The 13,889-nt window shown below is 41.1% G+C and overlaps 1 protein-coding gene and 1 long non-coding RNA gene across 5 annotated transcripts in view; one reads left to right on the plus strand and one right to left on the minus strand.

The window, feature by feature from the left end:
• Positions 1-262: 262 nt before the first annotated feature.
• LOC118899445 lies at positions 263-5,796 on the minus strand. The gene is made up of 3 exons (XR_005020948.1): positions 5,502-5,796; positions 4,309-4,368; positions 263-1,079 (listed from the first exon to the last, which is right to left on the minus strand). It is a non-coding gene; the product is annotated as an uncharacterized LOC118899445 (long non-coding RNA).
• Positions 5,797-6,720: 924 nt separating this feature from the next.
• The window catches only part of USP28 (ubiquitin specific peptidase 28), a 56,487-nt gene continuing 49,318 nt past the window's right edge, over positions 6,721-13,889 (plus strand). The window contains exon 1 of one of the 4 annotated variants that reach the window (XM_036860173.1): positions 6,721-6,833. Coding sequence is in view for 1 of the 4 variants with exons in the window: in XM_036860170.1 (XP_036716065.1) it covers positions 6,777-6,833 (57 nt within the window). In the remaining 3 variants the exon portion in view is untranslated. Of the gene's footprint in view, positions 6,834-7,082; positions 7,236-7,261; positions 7,525-13,889 lie in introns of those variants that run through there. The other 3 variants (XM_036860170.1, XM_036860175.1, XM_036860174.1) reach the window with 3 other exon arrangements.

The raw sequence follows: 13,889 nt of genomic DNA on the forward strand, positions 1-13,889 counted from the left end.
CAGTACTCTTGATTGATTCACTTTTTAGGTTTATTTTAAAAGTCAACACTGTATCAGTAATATAGAAGGAAAATGAGTATCACTTGCTGTGGACTGAACATAAGCATAAAAATAACAATGATTATTATTTATTTTTTAATCTGAAAGTAAAAATAGATAAAAACGATAAGAAATAAATTTTTAAAATATAAATTCCTTTATGAGAAAAAACTATTTTTAATCTGTCACTTTTAAAAGAGAAAATCAGCTCTAGTAGCTTAGTTTAAGACAAAGATGATATCTTACACCATTGAATGGTTCAGATTTTTAGATTTTACCAATAGAGAGATTCCAAACTAACATGTGTACATGGATGGAAAAGGCAAAAGATATATCATAGCTTTTCTAGCATGGCTAAATACTGCTAACCAAGAAAGTAAACAAAAATGTCACTTTAACAAACTTTTGCTTCAAGAAATCTCCCTCAGGGAATCTCTAGAATTTGCTCTGAAGGTGTAGGCTTATTTGGTAATGTCCACAGGCTGATGGAATAGGGGCTCTTTAACTACCCTATCCAGTTTGAACAATGCATATTTAGCATTTGTAAAAATCAAAACATTCAAGTGTCAGTTCATAATGTCACAATATTTTCATGTTCATCAGATGAGCTCAGAACCAGCTCATTCAGAAACAAGTCATAGTGTTGGTTTGCCCTCAGCCCATTCTCTTTGTCTTGCCAATGAAATAATGAGATTTAGCATAAAATAATAGTCATTGGGGTCACTGCTCATCTTTTCATAAAGCTGAAGGAACAAAAGTTGAGAATCCTCTACTTCAAATAACATGACTAACAATTTTAAGCTGAGATACTTTCCCAAAGCTTTTTAACTCCTTGGTACTAGAGCTCCTTGATTTGCAGAAACCAACTCTCTAATCTGCTGGCCCCAGTAATGCAATACTTACCTGTACTCCCAAAAGACACTGTCACCCATTCTATAGGGCTGCAGCTCCTCACAAAAAATGGTTGGATTCCAGACAGTCTATTCAGCACCCCATTCCTTTGGTTTTAAGTTGCTTGCTATGGATTACTCTGGAGAAGTCTAAGAGACAATAAATACAACAATTGTTTCAGAGCTTCAGAGTTCTTACCTTTGTCTCCTCAGGTCTGAAATTCTAAACTCTTCCTCCAACGGAGACGAAAGCCCCATTCAACTTCTGCCCTTAGCTTTTACCCCTCAGGCAGAGACCATCAATTATTACCTGCCCGCCCCGCCCCCCCCCCCACTCCCCGCAACTCCACAAAGCTCCATCTCTTCAGGGATGGCCTTGAGGCACCTAGGCCTTAAGTGCCAGTAGAGGTTGGCTTACAAAAGTGAAAAAGCTACAGTCCCTTAAGGGCATGGGACTCAAGGCAGGGAATTCACTCACTCTAGGGTACCCTCTATTCCCTCTGGCTGTGTTCTTTAGAAATGAAACAAATTCTTGTGAATGATGCATGCTTATCAGACATAGATAGTCTGAAAGACTTTGGGAAATACTATGGTAAAATTCTCTAGGATCATTGCTTAAATTAAGTTCAGGATAAAATGCTCCATAAGGAGGGTGAACACGTAATTTATCATCCAAACCTGGAAGTTTGAGGAAGGTGGAGCTACTAATAATCATGTGGGGAAAATAGGGGTAAATCAGAATTGCACCAGGCAAACTGGGACCTGTGCTTACCCCAACTATACCTGGTCTTCTGAGTGCCTGGACTCCCACTGTCTTCCTCTCAGCCTTCCCTGTCTTTCTCAACTCAAATAGCACCTCCTCAGAGAAGTCTTTAGAGACTGTTTCTTCTCTAATTATTCATCTTTCCCAGACTGGGTTTCCCTAAGCCAGAATCTTATCCTTTACCCAGGCTACAGAAAGAGAGCTAGATTGCTTAGCTTAGAATCCTGGCTCTACCTTTATTAGTAGAGAGACTTTGGGCAAATTAACCTTTCTGTGGTGGTTTTCTTATCTGTGAAGCAGGTAGTAAATAATAATAGTACTTACTTGTGAGGATAAAATGAGTTCATATATGCAAAGCACTCAGAACACCACCTAGGCTGTAAGTGCTCAGTACTGTTAGCTATCACTTCCTCTAAAAATATTATTTTTCCTACCAGAGTCAAGTATCAGATCACTAAAAAATTTGCATTTCTAAAGGCAAAATTGTATAAGTTACTTTTGCCTCATCTATTGTTTCAAATCCTGATATTTTGAGGAGGATATTTTCCTTCAGTGGTGGTCCTGAGTGAAAAAAAATTTAAGTCACCTGAAGTCCCAATTTATGTCCCAGTACTTGCTGCATTATACAAGTTTCTATTTGCTTTTCCTGGTTGGCTTTCTGGTTTTTCTACTAAGTCATGTTTTTGGTTTCTGTAGCAAGGCCCCAGCTTTGACACATGTGGAAAAAGAAGGTCCCACCTGCCATTTCAGTAAACAAAGGATGTTGCAGCCATAAAGCCATCAGCCACTATAGCCCCCGCTGGTGTGCCCTGAGGGGAATTCAGGATGGAGGAAAACAGGGTACTGGCCCTAGATAGTTAAGATGCATATCAGAGGAATAATTTCAGTGAGCCCAGACTTGCATCTTTCCATACCTAGAAGAAGACTAAAATCATCTTGAGATGTCTTTATTTTTAACTGAAGTATAGTTGATTTACAATACTGTGTTAGTTTCAGGTTTAGCAACATTGTGATTCAATATTTTAATAGATTGTACTCCATTTAAAGTTATTACTAAATAATGGCTAGATTTCCCTGTATTGTACAATATATCCTTGTTGCTTATTTATTTTATACATAGTAGTTTGTATCTCTTAATCCCCTTTTTTGCCCCTCTTCTCTTCACTCTTCCCACTAGTAACCACTAGTTTGTTCTCTATACCTGAATCTGTTTCTGTTTTGTTATATTCGTTTTATTTTTTAGATTCCACATATAAGTGATAATGTAGAGCACTGGTCCCCAACCTTTTTGGCACCGGGGACTGGTTTTATGGAAGACAATTTTTCCACAGACGGGGGTGGGGTTGGTTCAGGCGGTAATGCAAGTGATGGGGAGCAACAGGGAGCAGATGAAGCTTCACTCGCTTGCCCGCCACTCATCTCCTGCCGTAGCCGGGTTCCTAACAGGCTGCGAACGGTTGGGGACCCCTGACGTACAGTATCTGTCTTTGTCTGACTTATTTCATTTTTCACTTAGTTTAGATCTGTGATTCGCAGCTGGAGGAGAATTTGCCCCTTAGGAAACATTTAACAATGTCTGGAGACATTTTTAATGGTCCTACAACTTGGCAGGGGAGAGTTACTGGCATCTAATAAGTTGAGCCTCCACAACAAAGAATTATTGGGCCCAATATGTTAATCATGCCAGATGAAGCCGGAGGTTTGTCCTAGATACTAATATGTTACCAGTTATATGTATTGTAAATATTTTCTCTCAGTTTGTTGATATTTTCATTTTTCCTGTGGTACCTTTTGATGAAGAGAAATTCTTAATTTTAATGTAATTTAAGTTATCAATCTTTTCTTTTATGGACTGTGCTTTTGTCTCTGATTTAAGAAAGTTCCCCTCTGCCCTAAGAATAGAGACTCCCCAATGAAGTGTCTCAAAAGTTTTAAATTTTGCTTTTTTACACTTAAGCCTTTCATTACATTTGTTTATAATGTAACAGTCCAAAACTGATTTTTATATGAAGAACTGAGGACCATTTACTAAAAGTCCATCTTATCCCCACTGGGTTACAATGTTGTCAAAAATCAAGTTTGCAAAAATGGACTTATTTCTAATTGTTTATTTTCACCTTTCCATCTGGAGGCTAAAGTTGTTTTTACTTTTTTATAAAAGGAAAATTGAATCCCAAGATTTCAGTAGGTTTTTTTGTTTTTTTTTTTAGTGTTTCTCTATATTTTCTAGAGAAACAAAAGGAAGGAAACCTGATGTTGTTATTTTGAATACCAGGGCCAAATATTTCTCAAATTAAAATGAACTCATTAACTTTACTGAAAGTTGTTTCAATTCTCCACAAACTACATTGCCCATAGTACACATTTCAGAAAGGTTGGAAACACATTTGTTTTTCAACTAGCAAAAGAGAGCCTTTTCTGAAACCTTTTTAACACCTATATTTAACCTTACACATCATCTAACTCTTTCATCTAGGGGTTATAACAGAAATACCCATATTCTTTCCTCCATAGTAAGAAAGGCCATTTTCCTAACTGCTGAGAATCTGGCTCTTAAGGACATTCCTGTCTAGATCATTCCTGGAAAGGAATCCATAGCTCAAACAACAGTCACACCTGTTAGTCAGCCTCAGCCATCAGCTTTCAAATCCAGTTGCTCCGAAGCCAGTGGCAAAACTATTTACGGAGTGAAGCAGAGAAGAAATATAAGTATACATTGCTTTCTTTTCCCTTTTTTCCTTTCCGAACATTTCCCCTTTATTCTCATTTAGCCCACACAAGCTCCACACCAGTATTCAATAACATTGAAATGGGATCATTTCATTAAAACAAACTATACTTTGGAATTGAGGTAAATCAGAGGCAGAAATATAAATTCATTGACTCAGAAAATAATTTAGCATTGGGACAAGAAGTTTTCCAGGAGAGGAAATTTTTTCTTTGGGAAAATACTCTGGAAACGATTCCTTTCTTAAACAAGTCAATTATTTGCTACTGCCTGTTATTATTTCTTTTTTTCCTGAATATTCTTGAAATGATTATCAACTAATAACGCAATTATTCTGGAGCCTTCAAGTATGGTTTTAAGGACAACTGAGAAGGGGTTTTCTGTAGTGCCTTTCCATGATACCTACTTTTGATATTTGGTCACCATGAAGATTGCCAACTGATGGCCAAGCAATGACACAGAGTATTCATTAAATACTCTCGTTGGACAGGGGGTCTCTAGCTGATTACCACGTCCAGGACCAAGTGGTAGTTAAACCCAAGGGCGCTAAGAGGATTTACCAGATCTACGGCTCTCACATTATAACAAATTTATTAGATCTGGAGCCCTGTTTAGAACCATATAGCAGAAAGACACTTAAAACTCAGGGGCCTGTATTTACAAAATGGCTATGCATACCTCGTTCAGATATATGGGTGTAGAAGGTCTCTGGAGGTCTTTTAAGGAAAATTTCATAAACAAAAGTTACAGGTTTCCACCGCATTTAAACACATTAAATAAGCAATTTCCTAAAATGAATGTGCAAAGGCAAACGAGTTGCTCCAGAGACATGGTAAAGACACACGGAAATAGAGCTTTCTAGCAATGTAGAAGTATGCAATGCTGCAAAGAAAGTGGACTGGGAAATCAACTTATTTTGCTATGACCCCCAGGTTGAGGCCAGGAACACACGTTTTGATTACCCAGGAGGAAAAAAAAAAAAAAAAAAGTCAAAGCCACAAGCATAAAGAGTCCTACAACCACCAGACATAAACACACAGCCTGCTGAATGTGGAAGATTATGATCACGCTGCCAGTTTACCTGCCAGGGAAAGGAGACCCCCCTGAATCTCCAGGTGCAGGAAGTAGCAGCAGTCGTTGTCTAGGCTCCTGAGAGGTATCGGGTCTCCCATGGGAGCTGCACCTGATCTGTATCTGTTTCCTTATGCCTCAAGCTGTGCTCCCATGCAGACTAGAAACGCCTGCAGGCAAAACATCACAATCACATGGAGGACAATGCCAGCAGCACAGGAAAGGCCACCATACACATAAAATTCACACTGAAGGTGCTGCCCAAGGGCTAGAGCAGGGCAACCAGATAAGCACTACCCTCTAAAAGAGGCCCTTCCCTCCCCAGCCTCCACACAGATTTGGACCAGCCCAAAGTGTGCCAAGTGGATTGTCATTGCGATACACGTGAATAAACGTGAGACAGGGTTTAGCAGTTACAACCTCCATCAAATTGTTGAAAACACAATCCAGTTGACGGCACCTTAGCTCTTAATGTGCCATCATAAGCATCTGGCTCAAACTTAAAACACTATAAAATTTTAGTTTGAACGCCATAAAATCTAAAATGGGAAAGCTGGGCAATTCTTGCTCCCCCTGCCCAGGTCAGTGTTAGGGCACTTCCCTGAGCATCAGTGAACACAGGCTCTGGTCCGTTTGGTTAGCTTTACCCGTCAGACCACTCCATTCAGCCTCCGCCTTTCCTTTTCTCAAGGATGATAAATCTTTCGTGTCACTGGACTTGGAAATGGCTCCAGCGCCAGGTGGAAAACCCTCTATTACGCGGTCCCTAGACAGGTTCCCCAAATGGGGAGCAGCCTGAACTCGTCTGTGAGGAGTCTTGAGCCGGTGGTGAGTCCTAGAAATGAGCAGGTTTGAGGGACGACGGCAGAGAAGGAGACTTGGGAAAACAGGTTCCACACTCCACAACACCATTTCCTGGACGTCAACCACGCTGACCGTTAGGCGCGGGCGGGGCCGGGGTCACGTGACCGGCGCCGGGTCATATCCCGGCGTATGCGGGAGCACGCAAAGAGCGGCTCGTCCCTCGGCCGCGCGCTTGGCGTGCGCGCGCAGGCCGGGGGCGGAGCGTGTGGGCTGAGCCGCCGGCGCGCGGCGGGGCGGAGGCGGGGCCCTAGCGGGGTGGAGGGCGGAGGCGGGGCCTCCTTCTCTACCTCCTCCTCCTCCTCCTCCTCCTCCTCCTCCTCATCCTCCTCCTCCTCCTCCTCCTCCTCCTCCTCCTCCTCCGGCGAGGCTGGGCTGGCCGCGGCGGCGGGAGGCGGGTGACCCGCGGAGGGGCGCCTCGGCCATGACTGCGGAGCTGCAGCAGGACGACGCGGCCGGAGCAGCCGACCGCCACGGCTCGGTGGGCCCCGCGGCGGCGTGCGGGAGCCGGGGGGCTGGCTCCGGGTCCCGCGGGAGTAGGGGGTGCGGGGCCGGGGCGGGAGCGGCGCGGGAGCGGCGCGGGGCGCGGGCGGGCGGGCCTGCGGGGCTCGGGCTCGGGGCCAGGCGGGAGGGGTCTGCGGAGGGCGCCCGGGCCCGGCTGGGGAGAGGGCGGCGCGCCGGCCGGGGTGAGCCCCGGGGCTCGAGGAGGAGGGTGAAGTCTCTGCAAGGCTCGGTCGCAGAGATTGAGGACTCTCTTCGGGTTCGGGGACGGGCTGAAGTTCGAGGGAGATTAGCTAATTTGGAAAATCAAATATAAAAGGCTGGACGTGGGCTGTCTGCATCAGGGATCTCTAAGAAGAGCGCTCCTGGCCCCCCACCAAGGGTGAGAAACTTCCGAAAGGGGCAGGTTTGGTGGTTTTTGTTTTTTGTTTTTGTTTTCGAATCCGTTTTAGGGCAGTGCTGTTCTAAGAGTCTAAAGCAGACCGAAGTTATCTAAGTTAAAGCCAGGATTTATCTACACCGTGTGAAAGACCAGGGGTCCTTGTTACCACTTCATGCCTTCCACACACACCCCTATTTTTTTAAGCAGAAGGCAGCCTTCCCAATTACTGCATTCATCACTCTAGATTTTTAAGGAAGGGGGAGGAACAGAACAGCGCGATGAATACAAGGTATGCTGATAATGCTTTCCCTTTTCTGTTATCTAAGAAGATTGAAATCAATACGAGGATTTCTGGGCTAAGGTGGTGAGAGTAAAAGAATACTGGTTTGAGAGAAAATCAAACGGCTAATGTCTGTGCGAAAAAAACTTGGGAAGTGGGCAATTTGAGAAAGTCTTCTAATGTTACTTTGGAATGTTATAACTTAAGACTACCTGTCACCCGTCAAGTGCTGCGCTGTTTCAAGACAGAATTGGAACCCTGTACCAAGTATTTAAATGCGAGTTTGGAAGTGAGGAATTTCATAAAATATTTACAGTACAGAGCTGTCAGAGACTTCCACGTGAGAAACCTTCTGTGCCTTTTTGTTTTTCCTCTTCAGGCACTCGGGAGACCAATAGTGTGTAAAGTGACCGCACTTACTTTTTAAACTCCTGTAGTAAAAGATACCTCCGGGTAGTGGACTCCAAAATGAGAATAGGCAGATGGTGTTTCATGTGCTGATTTGTAATAGAAAAATTGTTAGGTGTTTACCAATGCCTGTTGGAACCTGAGTCAGGATTTCCTTTGGTTTCAGAGATCAGTTCTATTTGTTTTTAGGACAGTGAGTTAAAAACAGGTGGGAAAATCTTAGCTTTGAGACAGTCATGTTGATATAGTCATGAAGAGACTATTTTAAGGGAGAGCAAGTCATTTAAATTCGTTGGTTGACACCATGTGCCTTTTGGTCAGCAGCAGCTGCATTTACCTCTGCCGCAGTTTGATAGGTGACCACTGTCTCAGCACTCTCTGTTTAAGAGTTCATATGTGAGGTGTTTGATGAACACTTGTATATAAGTCATAGCTATTTTTGGAAAGCTTTGGAACTCCAGTGGCTGTGGCTAGCTGGAGGACCCTGATTCCTGGCAACCTGCAGAGTGATGACATTTACTGTTCTTCTCAGTGATTCGCCCCATACAGACAGATGATAAGCTTGGAATGCTTGATAATGTTTGCCCTTTTTGTTTTTGCTAATGTAAAATGCTTGAAGTTAGCAGGCTAGGCTGAAGGAGTCTTATATGAGGAAATTACCTTTCACATCTCAGAGGAAAGATTTTAATATCTTCTTCCTAATCTTCATAAGTTTCATGTTAGAATGGACTCTATTTTGAATTCTCTGAAGCATTCTACGTTGCCCTTAAAGGATCTTTAATTGCTCTTAATTGAGGGGAGCGCTCCTCCCCTGACACTCAGAATCTATTTAAAACCTAGAATGCTTCCCTTCCATTATTGGTCATTTGTACATGCAACAGGCAGAACCCATTATAGCCGTACAAGATTTGAGTGCAAGAAAAATGTAGTACTCTTGAAATATGTTCTCAGTATGTACTCGAGTCTAAAAGAGAGTGCTATTTCAATCAATTCTTGACTTAGATGAAAACCAGCAGCAATGTTTACTGTTATTGTAGGTTAAACAACTTGAAGTCAGTTTGGCTCTTAGAAACCTGTGGTCCTTGGCAGCTATACTAGGGCTCATCACACATTCTGCTAACTGAAGCCCTGTGAAAACCTGTCCGTTTCGGTGAAAATTTAATGCTTTCTTTTGATTTTTTGGCTTTACACCCTCTTTTACCTTGTCTCATTAATTGTGATTTTTGGAACATCAGTAAGTCAATGCTTGGTTGGCTTCCACAACTCTCATGCCTCCAGCTACAGACAGTTCCTATTCACACAGTACTTTCAGGAAATTTATAAAACACATTGACAAGTAATACCTCACCAGGCAAGATCTTTCCATGTGTTTTGTTTCATCCAAGAAATTTAAAGCAATAGCCAAGTGAAACATTTTTCAAGGAAAATAATGACGCTGATAATAGTAGTAGATAACATTAATTGATCATGTACTATATGCCACACTCTGTGCTCCGAATTTAACATATATTATCTCAGTACTTATGACAACTCCAGGAAATTTTCTTGTTTCTTGTTAAATAATTTGCCGAAGGTCACCAAGCTAGTCAGTGGTACAGCCAGGATTGAACCCAGGCACTTCTGACTCCAAGGAGTCCAGGAAATCCCTGATCCTACTTCTTAGTCAGTGGACCCACTGTTTTGGGTCAGATCCTTTCTATTACTCTCTAGAACTCTCTTCCTGATGTTTTAAACTTTCAGTCCTCCCTGCACTCTTTCTAAATAGATAACCTTGCTTTCTACTTAACTGAGCTTGCTGATACCTTAAGAGCTCTCTGTCTCATATTTGGGGTTTTTTTTTCCCCCCTCTTCATCATCTCTTTTTCTCTCAATGGAAGAGGTACCCTTCCCTTCTCCCTTCATTTCTTAGAGATGGATCTAAATCATTGGTGTCTAGAGACCTTTTTGATCGTGACTACTGGGGGAGAATGCTCCAGTAGAAGCCAGGGATGCTGCGAAACATCCTACAGTGTACAGGATAGTCCCCCCTAAACAAAAAGCTGTCTGGCCCCAAATGTCAATAATTTTGAGCTTAAGAAACCCTGATTTAGATGTCTCTCCTCACATGCCTAAGTTTTCTTACAGCTTCCTTGTCCGAGCCTAACCCCCAGGCACCTTCACTGACTTCTGCTTCCTTGCGACTCGGAATATGGTCCACGGACCAGCAGCATCCACATCACCTCGGAGTTTGTTAGAAATGCAGAAGTTTGGGTGTGCTGTAGCCAGCTTGTACTTGTCCTGCATCCAGGCTTTTTTGACAATTTATGAAGCACTTTAACATTTATTCTCATTGAACCCATATAGCAACCCTATGAAGTAAAATTTAGTGTGACTAGGAAGTAGAATTTGCAAAGTGACACAGCTAGTAAGTGATAAAACCAAAACCATAGCACAGGCAGTTTTCTCCTAGGATATCAGTATTTTTACTACAACCTCTAGATGAGTTTTGTTAGATGGGCAGGTCACAATATTTTACATTTAAAAATCAGTTTTTCATTTTAGTAACAATTCCTGTATGCATTACTTCATTTCATAGTCACACCAGTGCTGTCGAGGCTTATGGTATACTTTATTTTCCAGGTGTGGAAATTGATGCTCAAGAAAGTTGAAATTTGCCTAGAGGCTAATGTGTGCTAAGAATCTGGGCTACTTAGTGCTATTTCCACCATCAAGGCTTTATAATCAAAAGGGAGGTCAAAATACCAGACATTCAAAGTCAAATTAAAGATCTGCGTGAATAGGTGCTGGCAGCTGCTGCATGATGGTTGGTAGTCAGGTTAAACTTGAGATGTCCTAAACAAATACTTCCTTTTTCAGTATTCCAGCCCAAGCTAGTACTTGCCTGGTGTCTTTTTTCTTCTTTTGTGTGTGTGTGTGTGTGTGTACGTGCATGCGTGTGATGGTGCAAAGCTTTCCCTTTTTATTCAGTTGAATAAATTCATATAATATAAAATTAACTATTTTAAACTGTACATTTAGTATATTCACAGTATTACACAACCACCACTTCTATCTAGTTCCAAAATATTTTTAACACCCCAAAAGAAAACCCGCTAAGCTGTCACTCCCTATTCCCCCTCCCCCCTCCCCCTGGCAACAACACCAATCTGCTTTCTGTCTCTGCGTTTACCTGTTCTGGATATTTCATGTAAATGGAATTGTATAGTACGTGACCTTTTGTGTCTGGCTTCTTTCACTTAGTTTAATGTTTTTGAGGTTCATCCAAGTTATAGCATGTATCAGTACTTCATTCCTTTCAATAATGGCTAGTATTCAACTCTATGTATCCGTTACATCTCATCTGTTTTTCCATTGGTGGACATTTGAGTTGTTCCCACCTTTTGTTTTTTATGAATAGTCCTTCTGTGAACATTCACGTACGAATATTTTGAGTCCTGCTTCCAGTTCTTTTGGGTATATACCTAAAAGTAGAATTGCTGGATCATAGGGTAATTCTATGTTTAATGTTTTGAGGAACTGCCAGACTTTTGCACAGCAGCTGTACCGTTTTATGTTCCCACCAGCAACGCACAAGGGTTCCAGTTTCTCCACATCCTCCCCAAACACTTGTTATTGTCCATTATTGCTTTTGTTTTTTTTAACATCTTTATTGGAGTATAATTGCTTTACAATGGTGTGTTAGTTTCTGCTTTATAACAAAGTGAATCAGCTATACATATACATATATCCCCATATCTCCTCCCTCTTGTGTCTCCCTCCCACCCTCCCTACCCCACCCCTCTAGGTGGTCACAAAGCACTGAGCTGATCTCCCTGTGCTATGCAGCTGCTTCCCACTAGCTAGCTATTTTACATTTGGTAGTATATGTAAGTCCATGCCACTCTCTCACTTCCTCATTTAGTTTTGATTTGCATTTTCCTAATGGCTAATGTTGTTAAGCATCTTTTCTTATGCTTATTGGCCATTTGTATCTCTTCTTTGGAGAAATGGCTGTTCAGGTCCTTTGCTCATTTTTGAATTGGGTTTGTTTGTCTTTGGTGGTTTGAATTGTAAGAATTTTAATATAGTCTGGATGCTAGACCCTTATCAGATTTATGATTTGAAAATATTTTCTCCCATCCTGTAGGTTGTCATTTCACTTTCTTGATAATGTCCTTGGATGCACAAAAGTTTTTAGTTTTGATGAAGTGCCACTTACCTATTTTTTCTTCTGTTGCTTGTGCTTTTGGTATAATATAAAAAGAATCCATTGCCAAATTCAAGATAATGAAGATTTACCTTTAACTTTCTTCTAAGAGTTTTATAGTTTTAGCTCTTATATTTAGGTTGTTAATCCATTTTGAGTAAGCTTTTGAATATTGTGTGAAGTAAGGGTCAAACTTTACTCTTTTGGAAATGGATATCTAGTTGTCCTAGCACCATTTTTGTTTGTGGTGTGTGTAAATTTAAGGTGTACATCATGTTACCTTTGGTAAATTTGTATATTATAATATGTTTGCTCCTGTAATGATATTTATCATATAACATACTTATAGTACAATATTATTGTCTACGTTCAATAAACTGTACATTAAATCTCTGTGACTATTTTAGTACTTGTTACAAGTTTGTACTCTTAAACACCATCAATCTTATCCCTACAGCACCCCCAGTACCATTTTTTGAAGAGAATATTTTTTCCCCATCAAATGGTTTTGACACCCTTGTCAAGAATCAGTTGACCATAGATGTATGGTTTTTTTCTGGACTCCCAATTCTTATTCATTTGTCCATATGCCTGTCCTTATGCCAGTACTACACTGTCATGATTACTGTAGTTTTGTAGTAGGTTTTGAAATCTTAAAGTGTGAGTCCTCTAACTTTGTTCTTTTTCAGTATTGTTTTGGCTATTCAGGGTCCATTGAAATTCTATATGAATTTGAGGATCAGCTTTTCCATTTCTGCAAAAAAGGCCATTGGAATTTTGATAGGGATTACACTGAATTTGTAGATCACTTTGGGTGGTATTGATATCTTAACAATATTAAATCTTTGTGATGATTAGTTTTATGTGTCAGCTTGACTAGATCAGGAGGTGCCCAGACATTTAGTCAAACATTATTCTGGGTATGTCTGCAAGGGTGCTTCTGGATGAGATTAGCATTTGAATTGGTAGGCCGAATAAAGCTGATTGCCCTCCCTAGTGTCTGTGGGCCTTACCCCTTCAGCTGAAAACCTGAATAGAACAAAAAGGCTGAGTAAGAGGAAACTTTACCTACCTGACTGGGTGCAGGTCTTCTCCTGCCCTCAGACTGGAACTTATATCATCAGCTCTCCTGGATCTCAGGCTTTCCAGATCTGACTGGAATGACACCCTTGGCTGGTTCTCCAGCTTGCCAACTGCAGATCTTGGGACTTCTCAGCCTGCATAATCCCAAGAGCCAATTCCTAATAATAAATTTCTTAATTCACACACACAGGAAACTAGGAATACAGGGTCTCTTCACGCGCTTGCACACACATGTGCCCTATTGGTTCTGTTTTTCTGGAGAACCCTGACTGATACAGTCTTCCAATCCATGAACTTGGATGTTTTTCCATTCATTAAGGTTTCCTTTAAGTTCTTTCTCAGTGTTACGTAGTTTTTAGTGTACAAGTCTTTCACCTTCTTGGCGAAATTTATTCCTAGGTATTTTATTCTTTTGGATATTATTGTAAGTGTAATTGTTTTCTAAATTTCCTTTTCAGATTGTTCATTGCTGCTATATAGAAACACAACTGATTTTTGCCTGTTGATCCTGTACTCTGCAACTTTGCTGAATTAATTTATTAGCTCTAGTGACTTTTTTGTGGATTCTCTGGGATTTTATATATTGTCATCTGTGAATAGAGATAGTTTTACTTTTTCCTTTCCAGTGTGGGTGCCTTTTATTTATTTTTCTTGCCTAATTGCTCTGGCTAGGACTTCTAGTATAATGTTGAATAAC

The sequence above is a fragment of the Balaenoptera musculus genome, chromosome 8, assembly GCF_009873245.2.
Source record: "Balaenoptera musculus isolate JJ_BM4_2016_0621 chromosome 8, mBalMus1.pri.v3, whole genome shotgun sequence".
Classification (NCBI taxonomy): domain Eukaryota; kingdom Metazoa; phylum Chordata; class Mammalia; order Artiodactyla; family Balaenopteridae; genus Balaenoptera; species Balaenoptera musculus.